This window comes from Spea bombifrons, chromosome 4, assembly GCF_027358695.1.
Source record: "Spea bombifrons isolate aSpeBom1 chromosome 4, aSpeBom1.2.pri, whole genome shotgun sequence".
Lineage (NCBI taxonomy): Eukaryota > Metazoa > Chordata > Amphibia > Anura > Pelobatidae > Spea > Spea bombifrons.
The window spans coordinates 12,046,583-12,062,106 of NC_071090.1; the positions used below are offsets into that span (position 1 = coordinate 12,046,583).

Consider the following 15,524-nt stretch of genomic DNA (forward strand, 5'->3'; position numbering starts at 1 on the left):
AGAGGGGGTAATATGTAAGAGTAGAGATAATGAGATAGGGGAGATGTTATGAGAAAGGGAAGAGAGGGTGTGTTTGCGTTTTGAAAGTGTTTGTATGTGTGTTTGTATGCAATAATGTCTGTAGACATACAAGTGTGTGGGTGCAAGGACAAATGTAAGCTAGGATGTTTATGTGCAGGGGTGGAGTATGTATGTGTTTGTGGGTAGGCGTGTGTTTTTGGGGAGGGTATAGTCTATGTGTGTAGTCCATCCATTACTGTTACTGTGTTGGGCCTAAAGGGTATATAATAGAATGAATTAAGAGAACATTTGAGAGAGGACCACTGTGGGTGCAATCTGGGTACTGGGTAAATCCTGTGGGTGCAACCTTGGCATGTCCTGTGTCTGTATGTATTATGGATGCTAAGTTAAATCCTGTTTATGCAATCTGGGGGCTGAGCAAATCATTTGGATGCAATCAGGGTGCTGTCATATTTGTGCACTCTGGGTATTGGGGCAAATCGTATTTGTGCAATCTGGGTTTCCTGCGTTGGTGTTGTGTTGGAGTTTGTTTATGATTTTCCAGTTGATCTACAGCATACCTACAATCTGTGTGTTATTCAGTTGCTCTATACCATCCATGCTATGTTTCCATATTTTATGTAAGTTATACATGCAAATATAGGGTTTGTATGTCTTATTCAATACCTCCAATGTTGTGTTTCCATGTGATGTTTATTTAATCAATATGTGAACTATATGGGAGGAAAAAAGAGGTGTATAACAGTGAAGAAGGGGATAAAAGTACTCTGGGGTGATGATGGGGGGATGCTTCAGGGGTTGGCCCATATACGGTACCAGAGCACCTAAGGCTAGTCCTGCCAGCAGCTGCTGTGTCCTGACATGGAGAGGGGAGAGAGAGGCGCCTCTCTAAATGAGCACCCAGAAAGATCCCTGCCGTTCCGAACACACATGCCAGACAGCTGTTTTTATATTTAAACAAGCCCTCCAGGCTCAAGCTCCTCCATTTTGTTAGGGAGGCGGACTGGAGACTTGGGGGGGGGGTCCATGTATATAATGCTCTCACATGACTCCGCCAAAGATGGCAAAAATCCTTGCACCAGACATGACTTGGGTTTTCTCTTGATGATGTACAGTAATATCAGTGAATTGAATATACCATTCTATGTGTCTATGAAGTGCATATGTAGTGTAGCATCTTAAGGAAAGAAGCAGTATATCTGCTTGTGTGAACGTGACGTATGTAAGGATTTATTTGTATGCTTGTCTAATGGATGTGTGGTTGTTTGGACATGCTCAATGCAAAAGACCACTAGCTTTGTCCGTGGTTCCCCTCTTGACAACTTAATTCCTGGGAACACCACTGGCTTTCAATTTTCCTGATTTATTTATGCATTATTAATAATCCCCAAGAGATTTTGATGATCACCGAATATTCTTAGTATCCATGTGACTAAGGGTTACCATGCGTACTTCCGTAACTCAATGAGTATTAATTATTTTTGACCTATGAGGTAGTCCATTCTGTTATTTTACTTTTTACTCAATATTCAGTCCCAATATTGTGTTGTTTATAGCAATCTTTTTACTGTTAGTGATTCCACATCTGGGCAGTCATGGAGCACGTGTGCTTATACAGGAACTGATCTTGTATAATATGGGCATTTAGCATTAGTAGTAGTAATTGTAGTAGTAGTAATGGAAAGAAAAATATGAAAAGCTTTGTTTCACCTAAAAGTGCAAGTTTCATTGATTACATTTTGGATTACAGCTCAAATGACTCATTTTGTGACAATAATTTTAGTCCAGTAAAAAAATAAAATGTTGATGAGTTAGGTCAAGATACTGTTAAAAGTAAAAACACTTTTAAACCTAAGAGATAGCCCCGTGGTCTGTAAGACGTAAATTATTGGGTTATTTAATGTTAAAGCCAATGTATTATTAAATAGATTAAACAGACTTGAGGTATCACTAATCACATCCTATATATCCTATCCTATATTATTGTTAGTATAGACTGACCATCCTAATTTTTTCTTCAACAGAACGTGTAACTGAAGTGAACACAGACATCTTTGTCACCAGCTTTGGACCAGTTTCTGATCATGAGATGGTCAGTATCAGACATGTTTGTACTTGTGGTTATATAGTGATGGGCTAAGCAATATATTGCCATATAATGTGACAGAATCCCGGAAAATTATGCTTTAGATAGTTGTTTTTTGAATGGTATTCGTTGGAAATGCTCTGATTTTGTTCTGATTTGTTAAACATAAAAAAAATAGCAGGCAAGAATATATTAACCCCTTAAGGACAATGGGCGGTCCCTAAACCCATTGAAAACAATGCATTTTGAGCCCGTACATGTACGGGCTTTGTCATTAAGGGGTTAACAAGTGATCCTCCTTTTTTTGCCCAGGCAGTAATAAGTAAGCAAGAACTATAGCAGTATTTTTCCGACTTTCTTAGTATAATAATCACAGTAAACATCAACCTTTCAACTAACACTCATGTAGATGTATAAAATATACATTACTAAAAATAGAGTAGCTGATTTTACTAATCTGGCAAATAACGCCGCAACTTTTCATTAACGGTGGGTACTTTTATCAGTTAAGTTTATGTCCACTACCTGCAACTAGCAAAATACATCTGTAATAATCAGTTAAACACCTAAAATATGCACCTTTTGACTTAATGCATAATATTGACATATATAGAAGGGAAAAAAAAGCAAGCACCTGTCCTAATCATTTCCATGTTGATGAAGGTACAATTCAGGAATTATGTAAAGACGTTTTTTTAAATTAACAAACTGTTAATTTTAAAATAACAAACTGTTATTTAAAGAAGTTGCTAGATATTCATAGCTCATTTTTATGCATTGCTGAATTACCTCTCTCAGTTTTGTTATTTCAATAATTTTTATCAAAAGTATTTGTAAAAAGTGTCAGATTTACTGTGGAATAAGATTTGCAAATGGAGAATTTATGACTAAAGAAAAAAATAAACTGTTTAAAAAAATGACAAACGTCTTCATTTTTAGAACTCGGAAAAATCACGTTTACATAAAAGGACACAGCCTTGTTTTAATGACATGTTATGAAAGAATATATAGGATTTGATTAATTAGTATAATTTATTTTTAATGTACATTTTACATTTACTCCCATAATTCTAGGAATACACTATTGATGTATTTTTTCGTCAAGGCTGGAGGGATGAAAGATTAAAATTCAAGGGTCCAATGACGGTACTCCGCCTAAATAATTTAATGGCTAGTAAAATTTGGACACCAGACACTTTTTTTCATAATGGAAAGAAGTCTGTGGCTCATAATATGACAATGCCAAACAAACTGTTACGAATAACAGAAGATGGAACTCTTCTTTATACCATGAGGTAAATACGTATTAATGTTCTATGATATGTTATGCATTTTCTCATAAAAGCATATATTCAGATTTTGATTCAATTGTCAATTTTACCTAATCACAAATGTATTTCGAATTAGGAACAATTTCTAAAATACAGAGTCTGTGTGTTTCGATTGTGTATTGTGGGTACCGCAATTTTATTTCTTACTGTCTTCTCCTCCCGCGTTAAATAACATACTTCATTACTAAACAGCTATTTACTCCTTTTTAGGTAAAGAGTCTATGCCGATTGGTGGAATCCATTGTGGAGTGTTTTGTTTCCCTGGGCAAATAATGAATTTGCCTGTAAATGCCTTTACAGACACAACATCTTAGCAAATTGGGAGACCTGTGTTGGGGGTGAGCTTGAGGCAGGGCAAGTATAGAACGGGGTCATTGCCATCGGTGCATCTAAAGAGAGACTTTGTAGTGTGGGACAGTATCCAAAAATCAGAAAGTAAAAACTGGCATAAGGGGTGTAAGAGTGGACATACTCAATATAATAAATAACCTTAGAAATGTGTATGTCTAGTATAGTTGAAACATGAATTAATCCTGTAACAATTTCCTATGTCATTGCTTTACTGTTCTTCATGAGTTTATGTTCTAAAACCATCCTCCTTACAATAATAAATCATAGCTCTAAGCAAGATAAGATAAAAATAGCCATAGCCCCTAGCTATGTTAGAGTGCATCTAGGTGAGACAAATATGACAAATAAAATGAATTAACAAATGCATTTAGAGAAGTTTCTTTTTTGTTTAAGCAATTGACCTACTGATATGCAGGTACTATATAAAACATAGGGATGTCCAGATTTATAGGTTAATATGTTATGACAGATTCAACTAACAACATAATTTCTTCTTACAGTCTTTAATTACGGTAATTTGCAGTTTTCATTGACTTCCTAAATGCCACTATACTACTATATACAACATAGCAGTTTCTAATTATTTAATGAAATTAGCAGTTATGTCCATAATGGGGGCAGAGGGGGTTATGGCCCTTCTATACATAATCGTGCCCCCCATGTGCCCACCTAAATGAAATGTGACTCCAGAAGCAGGGTTGTTTTTAACACAGGGTAAAGGCCCTCCTACAAATGTCTCTGTGTTGCCCCTGTACTGTGCAAGTCACCTATCTTTACTGCCCAGTGGAAGCATGAACACAGCGGGGGCATGTTATGTCACCCTGCTTCATTACTGAGTATGTGTGTTAATATGGATGTATAAGTGTCCGGGGGCAAGGATGGCAATGGCAGGCTGTTTGAGGACATAGATGGCCCAGACTAGCTATTTGGGGGGAAAATAACATGTACTATGCGTCCAGTCTGGATGCTGGGCAGGATCTGTGGATGTAATCTGGGTGCTGGGGCAAATGTGTGACATCTAGGTGCCAGGGCTGGCCTTTGAGGCGTGAGACTTGTGATCTATGTCTGCAATTTAAGGTTTTCAATACGTTATGTGTTTACTCTCTACCTGCAAATACAGGTATGTCTTATTAAGTTGATCTATAATTGCAGTGCTGTGTTTCCATATGTAGTTCATTTGATCTACACCTAAACTACATGAGGGAGGAAAAGAGTGTATGGCACAGTGAAGGAGGGGACAAAGGGTCATTCGTCGGACCCGCACCATTCATTTGCTATGCCATCGGCATAGTATTATGCTTCTCCGATGCCCTGCGCGTGTGGCATCATAGTGTTTTATTCAGAGATACACTAGGGTCTCATACTAATCGGCAAAGTCAGTGTGGCAAGTACTTGTTTTTTGCTTTATTGTGGTGTTGGTGGGGGTGTGTGCTTGCATGCTATGGAGCATTGGGGGGGTGCTTGCCCAGAGTTCAATAAATATTAAAGACGGCATATTAAAATATGATCATTTAAGCTATCGTGTCATGTAAAACAGTAAATTAATGCAGAAGACTGACATTAGTTGCGGATACTCTCTATAAGGTAGTTGTGTGTTGAATAGTATTCATTGACACGACAACAATATTCCTTGATGCCGAATTGTCATTTTTACAGATTGACTGTAAGAGCTGAATGCCCAATGCATTTGGAAGACTTTCCTATGGATGCCCACGCTTGTCCCTTGAAATTTGGCAGCTGTAAGTTTAAACTATCAATTAAGATAGCATTTCATATACTTGGAAAATATGACTGAGGAATATAAAAACATTACAGAACTGTTATAATATCATGCTCCAGAATAATGTATTAATACCTTAAGCAATTTAGACTAGTGTTTCCCTATCCTTGTTGTATATTTGTCTATATAGATGCATATACAAGAGCCGAAGTGGTTTATTCATGGACACGAGAACCAGCACAATCTGTTGTAGTTGCTGAAGATGGCTCACGGTTGAATCAATATGACCTTTTAGGCCAGACTGTTGCATCTGGAATTGTCCAGTCTAGTACAGGTTTGTAATAATTATTGATGCTTCAATATATTTTGTAGGTTACATTATATAGATTTTTTTGCATAATATAGCAAATCTCTGTTTAACAGTATCAACAGAAATCACTTGTGTTCCAATACTTTCTGCAAATACTTCATTAATCATGCCATTAATTTGACAATGAAAATGTCATTTTATAGCGTGAGCATAGAAATATTTGGGTTAAATAAATCAGAGTGGAAAGTGATGTTCATTCATATACATTGCTATTAAACCAAAAAAATAAACTATATGAAATGACTGTTTTTTTACCTCAAGGCACAGAAAAAAGGACTGTTTGTAAGCAAACCCTGGTAAAATCTGGTATTTATAAATGTGCTCATACTAAATTGCTGCTGTTACTGCTTAATAACTATACTAATAATAACGATTGTTAACAAGGGCGCCATAAGAAATCTTGGGGCCCAGTACAGGCTTAAAATTTGTGTCCCCGATGCCCATCCCATTATCCTATCCATTGCTCCACCAATCACTTCATCTTAAGATGCTCCCATAAGCAAACCTTATGACAAACAGTGCCGAGCCTAGGGTTAGTGGTGTCTGCTTGCAGAATTTCTTCAGGGCCCCTAATACACATACATTCTAACATGCAAACTCTCCCTAACACCCACTCACTCTAACAACGCACAGTTACATATATACACTTTCTTTCTCCTGCCCTTCTTCTTCATCTGCCATGTGCTACTAAACTTAGGCTGCCCATAACATTCCAAAACCACATGCTGACACACCAAATACTTATATAAACATACACACTCTGACAACATACAGTAACAGACACACACATGCTAACCCCATGCACCAATACACATGCACACTACCTGTGAATATGGACACTCTCGCTAATGCCATACTGTAACACACACAACACCATTTGCTCACACACACTACCACCACCACACTCTTATATACATGCAAATAGTATCCAGCAGCATACACTAACATGCACCCACTGATACAATACTGTGCAAATGTTTAGGTAGTTGTGAAAAAAAGGTTGTAAAGACAGAATGCTTTCAAAAAATACAAATCTTAATAGTTTATTTTAATGATTTAACAAAATGCAAAGTGAGTGAACAAAAGAAGAATCTAAATCAAATCAATATGTGGTGTGAACTCCATTTGCCTTCTTGGAGAACTAACCACAGTTCTTATGTGGATTAAGGCAGCCTCTAATGCTTCTGTCTCTTAATATAATCCCAAACAGACCCAGGGCTATGTGGGGGCAATACCATCACTTTGTGGACTCATTGTTCTTCTTCAGCTAAAGATAGTTCTTAATAACTTAATGGCTGTGTGTTTGATGTCACTATCATGCTGCAGAATATATTTGGGGCCAATCAGATGCATCCCTGATGATATTCCATGATGGATAAGTATCTGCATGTACTTCTCCCCGCCTCAACGCAACCCTGCGGCCAAGTGTGTGTGTGGGGGGGGGGTGATCTTTCTACTCTACGCTGCCTGGCTATTGGGTGTACCCCTTTGATGGCAGCCCTGATTGTTAATAATACAATGTATAAATTAAGATGGGAAAAGATAGGAATTGCAGAGTTTTTGGTTGCAAGAATGGTACAGGAATGCTATATCATAAACAGAATTGTATAAATATTCAAATGGAAAAAAGGATAGAGAAAACACATTGGATGTTCAAATTTCTTAATAGTTTAACAAAATATCGTAATGGAAAAATCTCAGTTTGAAATGCTTTATAATATTTATGTTTTGATTAGAAAACCAATTCAATTTAAATTGTAGTTAGTAGCTGTAAAATATTCCTATCCCCTCCTTTGCCTACCTGCATTAACCTTCATAGACATGAACATTTCCCCTAGTAATATTCCTGAACAACATGCATTAGCATGCACCTAAAAGCAACAGTATTTAAATTACCATTTTTGTTGCAAGATGGTTCAGTAAGTAAAGACATAATACAGATTTTGCAGAAACCCCACATGCATTTCCAATTGGACACCGCAAAAATTTGACCTCTTAGCTATCATATACATAAAGGGCATAAATATACCAGTAGTTTCCCGAAGACTTATGTTTACTCGACTAGTGCACATGGCCCAAAAATTATTTAGACAATTTTTTTGTTTTATTTTTGGTCCATTTCCTGCCCTTTTGGGACAGCTTTTTCTGTTCCAATATGAAATTTGTTGCCACTCACTCTCTGTCACACTCTTTCTTATGGTCGCTCTCTTAATGTCTCCCTACATTCTCGCTGTCTTCTCACTATCTCCGCCTTTATTGTTCATTTTCTCTGCTTCTTTCTTTCTTCTCTGGTGATCCACTTCCCCAGGGAATCCACTGCATTACCTTGGCCTTCTGGAGCACTTCTGCAGCAGGGCAGGGGCTGTGTGTGCACCATGGGGACAACCTCTCCCCCATGCCTTCAAAAAGGGTAGAGGTGTCCCTATGGTGCACGCTGAGACTCCGCCCTGAGGTGGAAGTGCTCCAGGAGCCCAGGCTAACTCAGTGGGTGACCAAAAGAAGCGGACCACTGGAGAAGAATGAAGATGCAAAGAACATGAAGAAGGGGAAGAAATACAACCTTTTAAAATGTTCTTTAGACTTATGAAAACAGTCCCTACAGATAACGGAAGAAAAGTGCTAAAAGCATGAAAAAAAAGCTTATTAAAAAATAAGTTGCTTTTTATAAACTATATGCCTAAGGATAACATTACTAGATAAATAACACAACATTTCTGATGGTCTGCTGGTAACCAAAGAATATGGTAACATAATAAATAATAAAAATGTTTTATGTCCTTAGGTGAATATGTTGTCATGACAACTCACTTCCACTTGAAGAGAAAGATTGGTTACTTTGTAATTCAAACCTACTTACCATGTATTATGACCGTTATATTATCTCAAGTCTCCTTCTGGCTCAACCGAGAGTCTGTCCCTGCGAGAACTGTATTTGGTAAGTTTTAGGTATGATTTTTATACAATGAAATAGCATGCCATTCGTGGCAGGATGATATCTCACAAAATGCTTCATAACACAGTTTTTTTTATGGAAACTATGTTTTCAGTGTTAAAAAGATTTACATAAGTATTTAAATTTAGTGCCCCCCTGCAAAAAAAATTAAAAAAGCCCATTTAACTTTTAGAAGGTTCATGCAAAATTATAACAAAATATATTAATTCTCTAAATGTTGAAATAGTGCCTGATTGTTCCTTATCAAATAATCAAAATGTATTTCTAATTTTAATTTACTGTATTATAGTAATTACAAAAAGTGCTTTTAAAGACGCTCTGTGCAATATTACGCAACACAACCTACTTGATATTCAGCCGTAAACATACTTGTTAGTATTTATTTATGCTTTTTTTCTCCTATGGGAATATAAAACCTGCCATCATTAGAAAACAAGTTTCCAAAATTTTCTACATCTTTTTGATGCAAAATAAACTGCTCATTTACTAACATTCCTGATTTTCTCATTATTTTTATAATGAGCAACATAGTGAAAATACTGCAGTACATTTAATATATTAATATCTTCAGTTGTCAAGGCAACTAGCTGGAAAGTGATGTGCACAAAATGTCCAGATGCAACCTGAAACAAAACTGTATTCTCTATTGGATATCCTTTGTTGCATTTTGACACTGTGTGACAATTCACAGTGCATGTTCACCGAAACCTTGGTTAATTAAATCAGTCACAACATAATTTTTTCCCTGGGGGACATGTGAAATATATTATGTTGCATCACAGAACAGCATAAAAAACTGGTCCTGATTTGATAAGTAAGGTAATAAAACACTCATCAAATATTTCCACCCAGCAATATACATTGGCCTAAATGAATAGTACTTCCACTATTAGTATGTGACTTTGTCACCTTCAAAAATGTTTACAAAATCTCATGGGACATATTAAACATATTGTGTTGCTGAAAAATTCAATTCTACAGTGTCAGATAATACAATAGCACAATTCTAGGTAGTAGAAATTTTCTATAGGTATGTAGCAAATATAGTTTAATAACCGACAGATTTAATTAATTAAAAGACTGTCTTTAAGACCAGTATTACATTTTTTTATTGAAAATGTATTGTTCAATAAACATAATGTTGGTAAACAGTTGTTTGTAAAAACAGAAAGTCAATAAGCAGTACTGCAACGCAGCGCAGGGCAAAACACGTTAGAGTACGACTTCAGACTTCAGTACGACGGAAAGCTCAATAATACAGTAAAAACAGTGTACAATTACAATTCCAGACATGGCACATATGGGTAGCACATTAGTGGAAACAGCCTGGGGAAATAGGGAAATGGAATGGCCGGGGTGGGTGAGGGGGAGATTAAAGGGGGTCGAGGGAGATGAGGCTCTAGACCAGACCTGGGCAAAGCACGGCCCGCGGGCCACATCCGGCCCGCTGAATAGCTCGGACCGGCCCGCAAAGAGTGTCCTGGTGACTCACCAATGAGTCCGGTGTCCCCCCCCGCCCCGGTCACTTACCTTAAACTCCTGTGTTGGAAGCGTTTGTCTCGGGTGCCGGCGCTTTACGCTGGGCGCCGGCATATGACGTCAGACGCCGGCGATCAGCAGTGAAGCGCCGGCACCCGAGACAAACGCCTCACGCTTCCAACACAGGAGTTTAAGGTAAGTGACCGGGGCGGGGGGGGAGATCCTGAGAAGGGGGGGTTAGGGAGTTAGAGGGGAGATACTGAGAAGGGGGGGTTAGGGAGTTAGAGGGGAGATACTGAGAAGGGGGGTTAGGGAGGGAGGTCTTACTGTGTGTGTGTCTTACTGTGTTTGTGTGTGTGTGTCTTACTGTGTGTGTGTGTATCTTACTGTGTCTGTGTGTGTCTCACTGTGTCTGTGTGTGTCTTACTGTGTCTGTGTGTGTCTTACTGTGTCTGTGTGTGTCTTACTGTGTCTGTGTGTGTCTCACTGTGTCTGTGTGTGTCTTACTGTGTCTGTGTGTGTCTTACTGTGTCTGTGTGTGTCTCACTGTGTCTGTGTGTGTCTTACTGTGTCTGTGTGTGTCTTACTGTGTCTGTGTGTGTCTCACTGTGTCTGTGTGTGTCTTACTGTGTCTGTGTGTGTCTTACTGTGTCTGTGTGTGTCTCACTGTGTCTGTGTGTATCTTACTGTGTCTGTGTGTGTCTCACTGTGTCTGTGTGTGTCTTACTGTGTCTGTGTGTGTCTTACTGTGTCTGTGTGTGTCTTACTGTGTCTGTGTGTGTCTCACTGTGTCTGTGTGTGTCTTACTGTGTCTGTGTGTGTCTTACTGTGTCTGTGTGTGTCTTACTGCGTGTGTCTTACTGTGTTCATAGCTTATTCAGTTATTGTAATAAATATTTTAGCCCATTTTTTAGCTCAAAATATTTTTTCCTTTTTTTTCTCCTCTAAAATCTAGGTGCGTCTTATCAGCAGGTGCGTCTTATAGAGCGAAAAATACGGTATGCACTCCGAAGCCTTGTTCATTTTGTTCACTTCTGTGCTGTGCTAATAGTTATTCAGGCCTTACTTATTCAAGCACCTCTACCAATGACGTAGGCTTGAATAACTTTATTAAACAGCACATAAGTTAACAAAATGGACAAGGCTTCGGAGTTTGTAGTTTGTAGAGGTCTGGCCCTCTAAAACCATTCCAATTTCTCATGTGGCCCCATGGGAAAATTAATTGCCCACCCCTGCTCTAGACTGTCCTTCTGCGAGTAGTCTCTCAGCAGACTGTGGGTAAGCCTGCAGCAGTCACGGACTGTGACCTGCTCCCTCATCAACACCAGGCAGTTCCTGGTAAACCATAGAGTGTCCTTTACACAGCACATGAGACTCCAAGCATCATCAATGGTGCTCTCAGTGTGTGTTCCTGGGAAAAAGTCCATAAAGTACAGAATGGTAGGACAGGTACTTTCTCTCGATAGATTGCTTGAGTTCCAACTCCAGGGCTCTGAACAAGGCCAGTGCAAACTGGCACTGCCAGAACAAGTGAAGGGTATTTTCCTCCTGCACAATGCTCTGTGGGCAGTGTCTATATCTGCACAGCCCCCTGGCATGCATAAATTACCTTTAGGGGTAGGCCACCCTGAAAGGCCATCCACGCAATGTCTTTATGCCTGCTCGATGTCACATTAGCCCAAACAGTCGTGGCTGTGGCAGCAGGGAGCCCTGGAATGTTCTCAACAGTGTCTTTGGCTCTGATGAGCTTTTGGATGACACGGGGTGACCACAGGTCTTTTTTAACTCCCTCCAGTTGGTGCTCCCTTACAAATGTTTTATGTACAAGTTGAGCACTACCTGTCTATTTTCCATTTTCATCCAGAGATTCTTAAAAATTGATAAAACGACTTTTCTCTGTCTATTTACTACAACTATTATCTCTTTAGGTTAACTGTAGTGATGCCCTGGGTACCTATATTTCAATGTCAGGGTTTGGTCAACTGGGCAAACAGAGAAGTGTGTACCGCTGCTGACAGGTATCCCTAATGTCTTGCTCCTTTGCTTTTTATCTTCATGCAGAAAGGTAACACCTCATACTTGGCACCTTCAGTCTATATGTGCAGACTAGAGGAATGGAACCAGGCAAAACATATGTGTCAAAAGAGATGCAGAAGTTTACTGATGTATTAATATTAGTAATTTGTTGTACATTGTTGCTTGCAGGCGTAACAACAGTACTTACTATGACCACTTTGAGCATCAGTGCCAGAAACTCTCTTCCAAAGGTAGCATATGCCACAGCCATGGACTGGTTCATTGCAGTATGTTATGCATTTGTGTTTTCTGCATTGATCGAATTTGCAACTGTGAATTATTTTACAAAACGAGGTTATGCATGGGACGGAAAAAGTGTGGTTCCAGAAAAGGTAATGTTGAAATTTAAAGTCATTTACTTTACAAGGACTGTGATGCATTTTGTCCATGTAATAAAAAAGTTGTATAATTTGGATAATTAGCATTAATATAGTATGTCATAATAGTACATTATACCATAATCTGGTATACTTGTAAAGCAACAGCATATTATAGGGCTGGACTGGCAATGATGAGGCGGCACTGGCACATTAAGATGGCAGCAGCTTATGACATAGTGGGGCCCTGCCTGTTTTTGCCCAGTTTGCCAGATGACCAGTCTGGGCCTGGCATATTCCAATATATGCTAGGAAATATTATACTTTTAATGGATTTGTTTATTGCAATTGGAAGTAATAGTTGCACTAAATTATATATTTTTAAAACATGTTTACGCTGCAAAGACAGCATACTTTACCATGAATTTTTAATAATTCCTTCATTTAACATCTGGACACAAGAGCTAACATATATATTCAACTATATATTTATACACTAAACATGAGCAAAACCTGTTTTTCCTTATATGTGCAGTAACTTGGATGCAACCATTATAAGACCATTATTTTAACGAAGCATTCTAGGAAACAGGTCTATATTGCTATTCTATTTGCAATTAGTAATATGCTGTGGTAAATTCCCATTGGATAAAATATTGTTAGAAAATGCACTTTATGTATTAAGATATAATATATCACTTGAGTCAGTCCTTTTGACTGTGTACTTTATATGTGACCTTTTGCATGAAGAGCTGTTTAAAGATAACCTAAGTATAACACTGGAGACAAAATATTTCCATGCATTTCAAGGTATGTAACATAGGTATGTACATTACCGGGTAGCTCTGTTGATATCTTTTAACTGTAGAAATACAAGTAAAGAGTACTACTGAGTTATCCATGGAAATACAGTGGGGAAAGTAGAGTACATGAGATGCACTTATTGTCAAAAACATGTAGGTCTCATTTTCTAAAATTTTACAGACTTAAAGCTAAAGTGTTTCTAAAGTAGATTTGGTATAAGCAATTCTAGGACCATGAAACAGAAAAGATCTGTAAATTCCAGGCTTTCGATCAGTTATTAATAGCTTTTAGATATACTGTACAAACTTATTTTAATTTCAAATGTTCCTGAAGGTGTCAATGGCCTTCACTCTTCTGGTAAGAGTCATGATTTCTGTAGGATGGTATCCAGGTTATTCCATAATTTTATTATGATGGTTCAGACCATTGTTCAAAATGCTAAACTACCACATTGATTGTACCATATTGGTGGGTGCAAAATTGTCCCAGTTAAATGTAGTAATGTAGTATATGTCACACACATAATGAGGTATATTAAATTGGATGTTTTAAGTTAAGAGACCCTCTTATCTTGTTGTATATGTCCAAGTCAGGTATGGGTATATAATATGTCTGTCATCAGAGAACTTTTTACTAATAATTGTTTTAGTTTAGGGGGTTGTTTATTGTGGAAGATCTAGGAAAATTATAAACTCATACATTGGGAAATGTTTATTTTACCTCGGTGTTTTATGGTACAATGGTCTAATTAACCAAACAAGTACTCTTTTAAAGCAAGATAATCAACTGCAGGAAAAGGCACTAAAAGCCCTCTTTTTTGTACAAGTTGAGCACTACCTGTTAGTTGACTCTTTTCACTTTCTGAGTCTTTCTACGTGTTCTTTGTAGAAATAGCAAGAATGTTTTTAAAGCATGTTTTGTTTTTCTTTTTATCATTATGCAGCATTCAGATATGTTTCACTACTTGCTGTTCTCTGTTCATATATGTTATTTCATTATTTAGCCAAAAAAAGTGAAGGATCCTCTCATGAAGAAGAATAACACATATGCTTCTGCAACTGCAAACTACCCACCAATAGCTCGAGATCCTGGCTTGGCAACCATTGCTAAAAGTGCAACAATAGAACCAAAAGAGATTGACCCAAAACCAAAGCCTGCAGAACCCAAGAAAACATTCAACAGTGTCAGCAAAATTGACCGACTATCAAGAATAGCATTTCCACTCCTGTTTGGGATCTTTAACTTGGTCTACTGGGCCACGTATCTAAATCGGGAGCCAGCAATTAAACCATCAGCTCCACCTCAATAACCCATCAGCTCATATGTTCATGTTCTGTCTTTTGCACTGGGAATGTTTTTCCAGTATTTAAAATGGAGTAATTCCCATTTGCCATATTGCCTCTGTCTTAAGGAAGCTGAAGGTTTGCTGAAATCTGAAAATAGTCAAATATGAAATAATCAACAAGGAGACCTATGCTTAATGCCATGGTTCATATATGGTGTTTGTACAATACAGTAGGCATCTTTGAATTATGTTTCTGAGGCTGATGTTGTGAAAGCTGGTCTCAAGCTAGAATATATCAAATACCGTGTTGGTTAAATTCCTAGGAGTTAGAAATGTGTCCAGTTTACCATATTAACAGTATATAGTTTGCAGGGATATGTATTATGTGTTTAGATTACAAGAGCAAAATATTGTACATAGACGTACCACATATGGTAGTACAATACTACTGTATGATCTCAGAGACAATTTTAAAATAATAAAAATGCTATACATACTATGGGTATCAAACAACATAGAACTTTTTGATTGGAAACCTTCCCCTTGCAAAATAATTAATCAATTCCTTGTTCTGAAAATATTTTCCAAACCTTATTTTCTTGAATTCTGACAGAAACCACACAATCTAAATAGTCTGCTAGTTTTAGGCCTGAAAAATAGTCTCAGATAAAAATGGTAATATTCATATTTCATTAAAACAAAATTTCATTTTCTTGGTTTGCTGAATAAGG

General features: G+C 37.7%; 1 protein-coding gene across 1 annotated transcript in view; it reads left to right on the forward strand.

The window, feature by feature from the left end:
• GABRA1 (gamma-aminobutyric acid type A receptor subunit alpha1) overlaps window positions 1-15,201 on the forward strand; it is a 35,864-nt gene extending 20,663 nt beyond the window's left edge. Inside the window, exons 5-11 of the mRNA XM_053464721.1 lie at window positions 2,046-2,113; window positions 3,182-3,402; window positions 5,446-5,528; window positions 5,700-5,843; window positions 8,662-8,814; window positions 12,517-12,719; window positions 14,512-15,201. Of these exons, the coding sequence (XP_053320696.1) occupies window positions 2,046-2,113; window positions 3,182-3,402; window positions 5,446-5,528; window positions 5,700-5,843; window positions 8,662-8,814; window positions 12,517-12,719; window positions 14,512-14,817 (1,178 nt within the window). The 3' untranslated portion in view covers window positions 14,818-15,201. The remainder of the gene's footprint in view (window positions 1-2,045; window positions 2,114-3,181; window positions 3,403-5,445; window positions 5,529-5,699; window positions 5,844-8,661; window positions 8,815-12,516; window positions 12,720-14,511) is intronic.
• The last annotated feature ends 323 nt before the right edge of the window (window positions 15,202-15,524 follow it).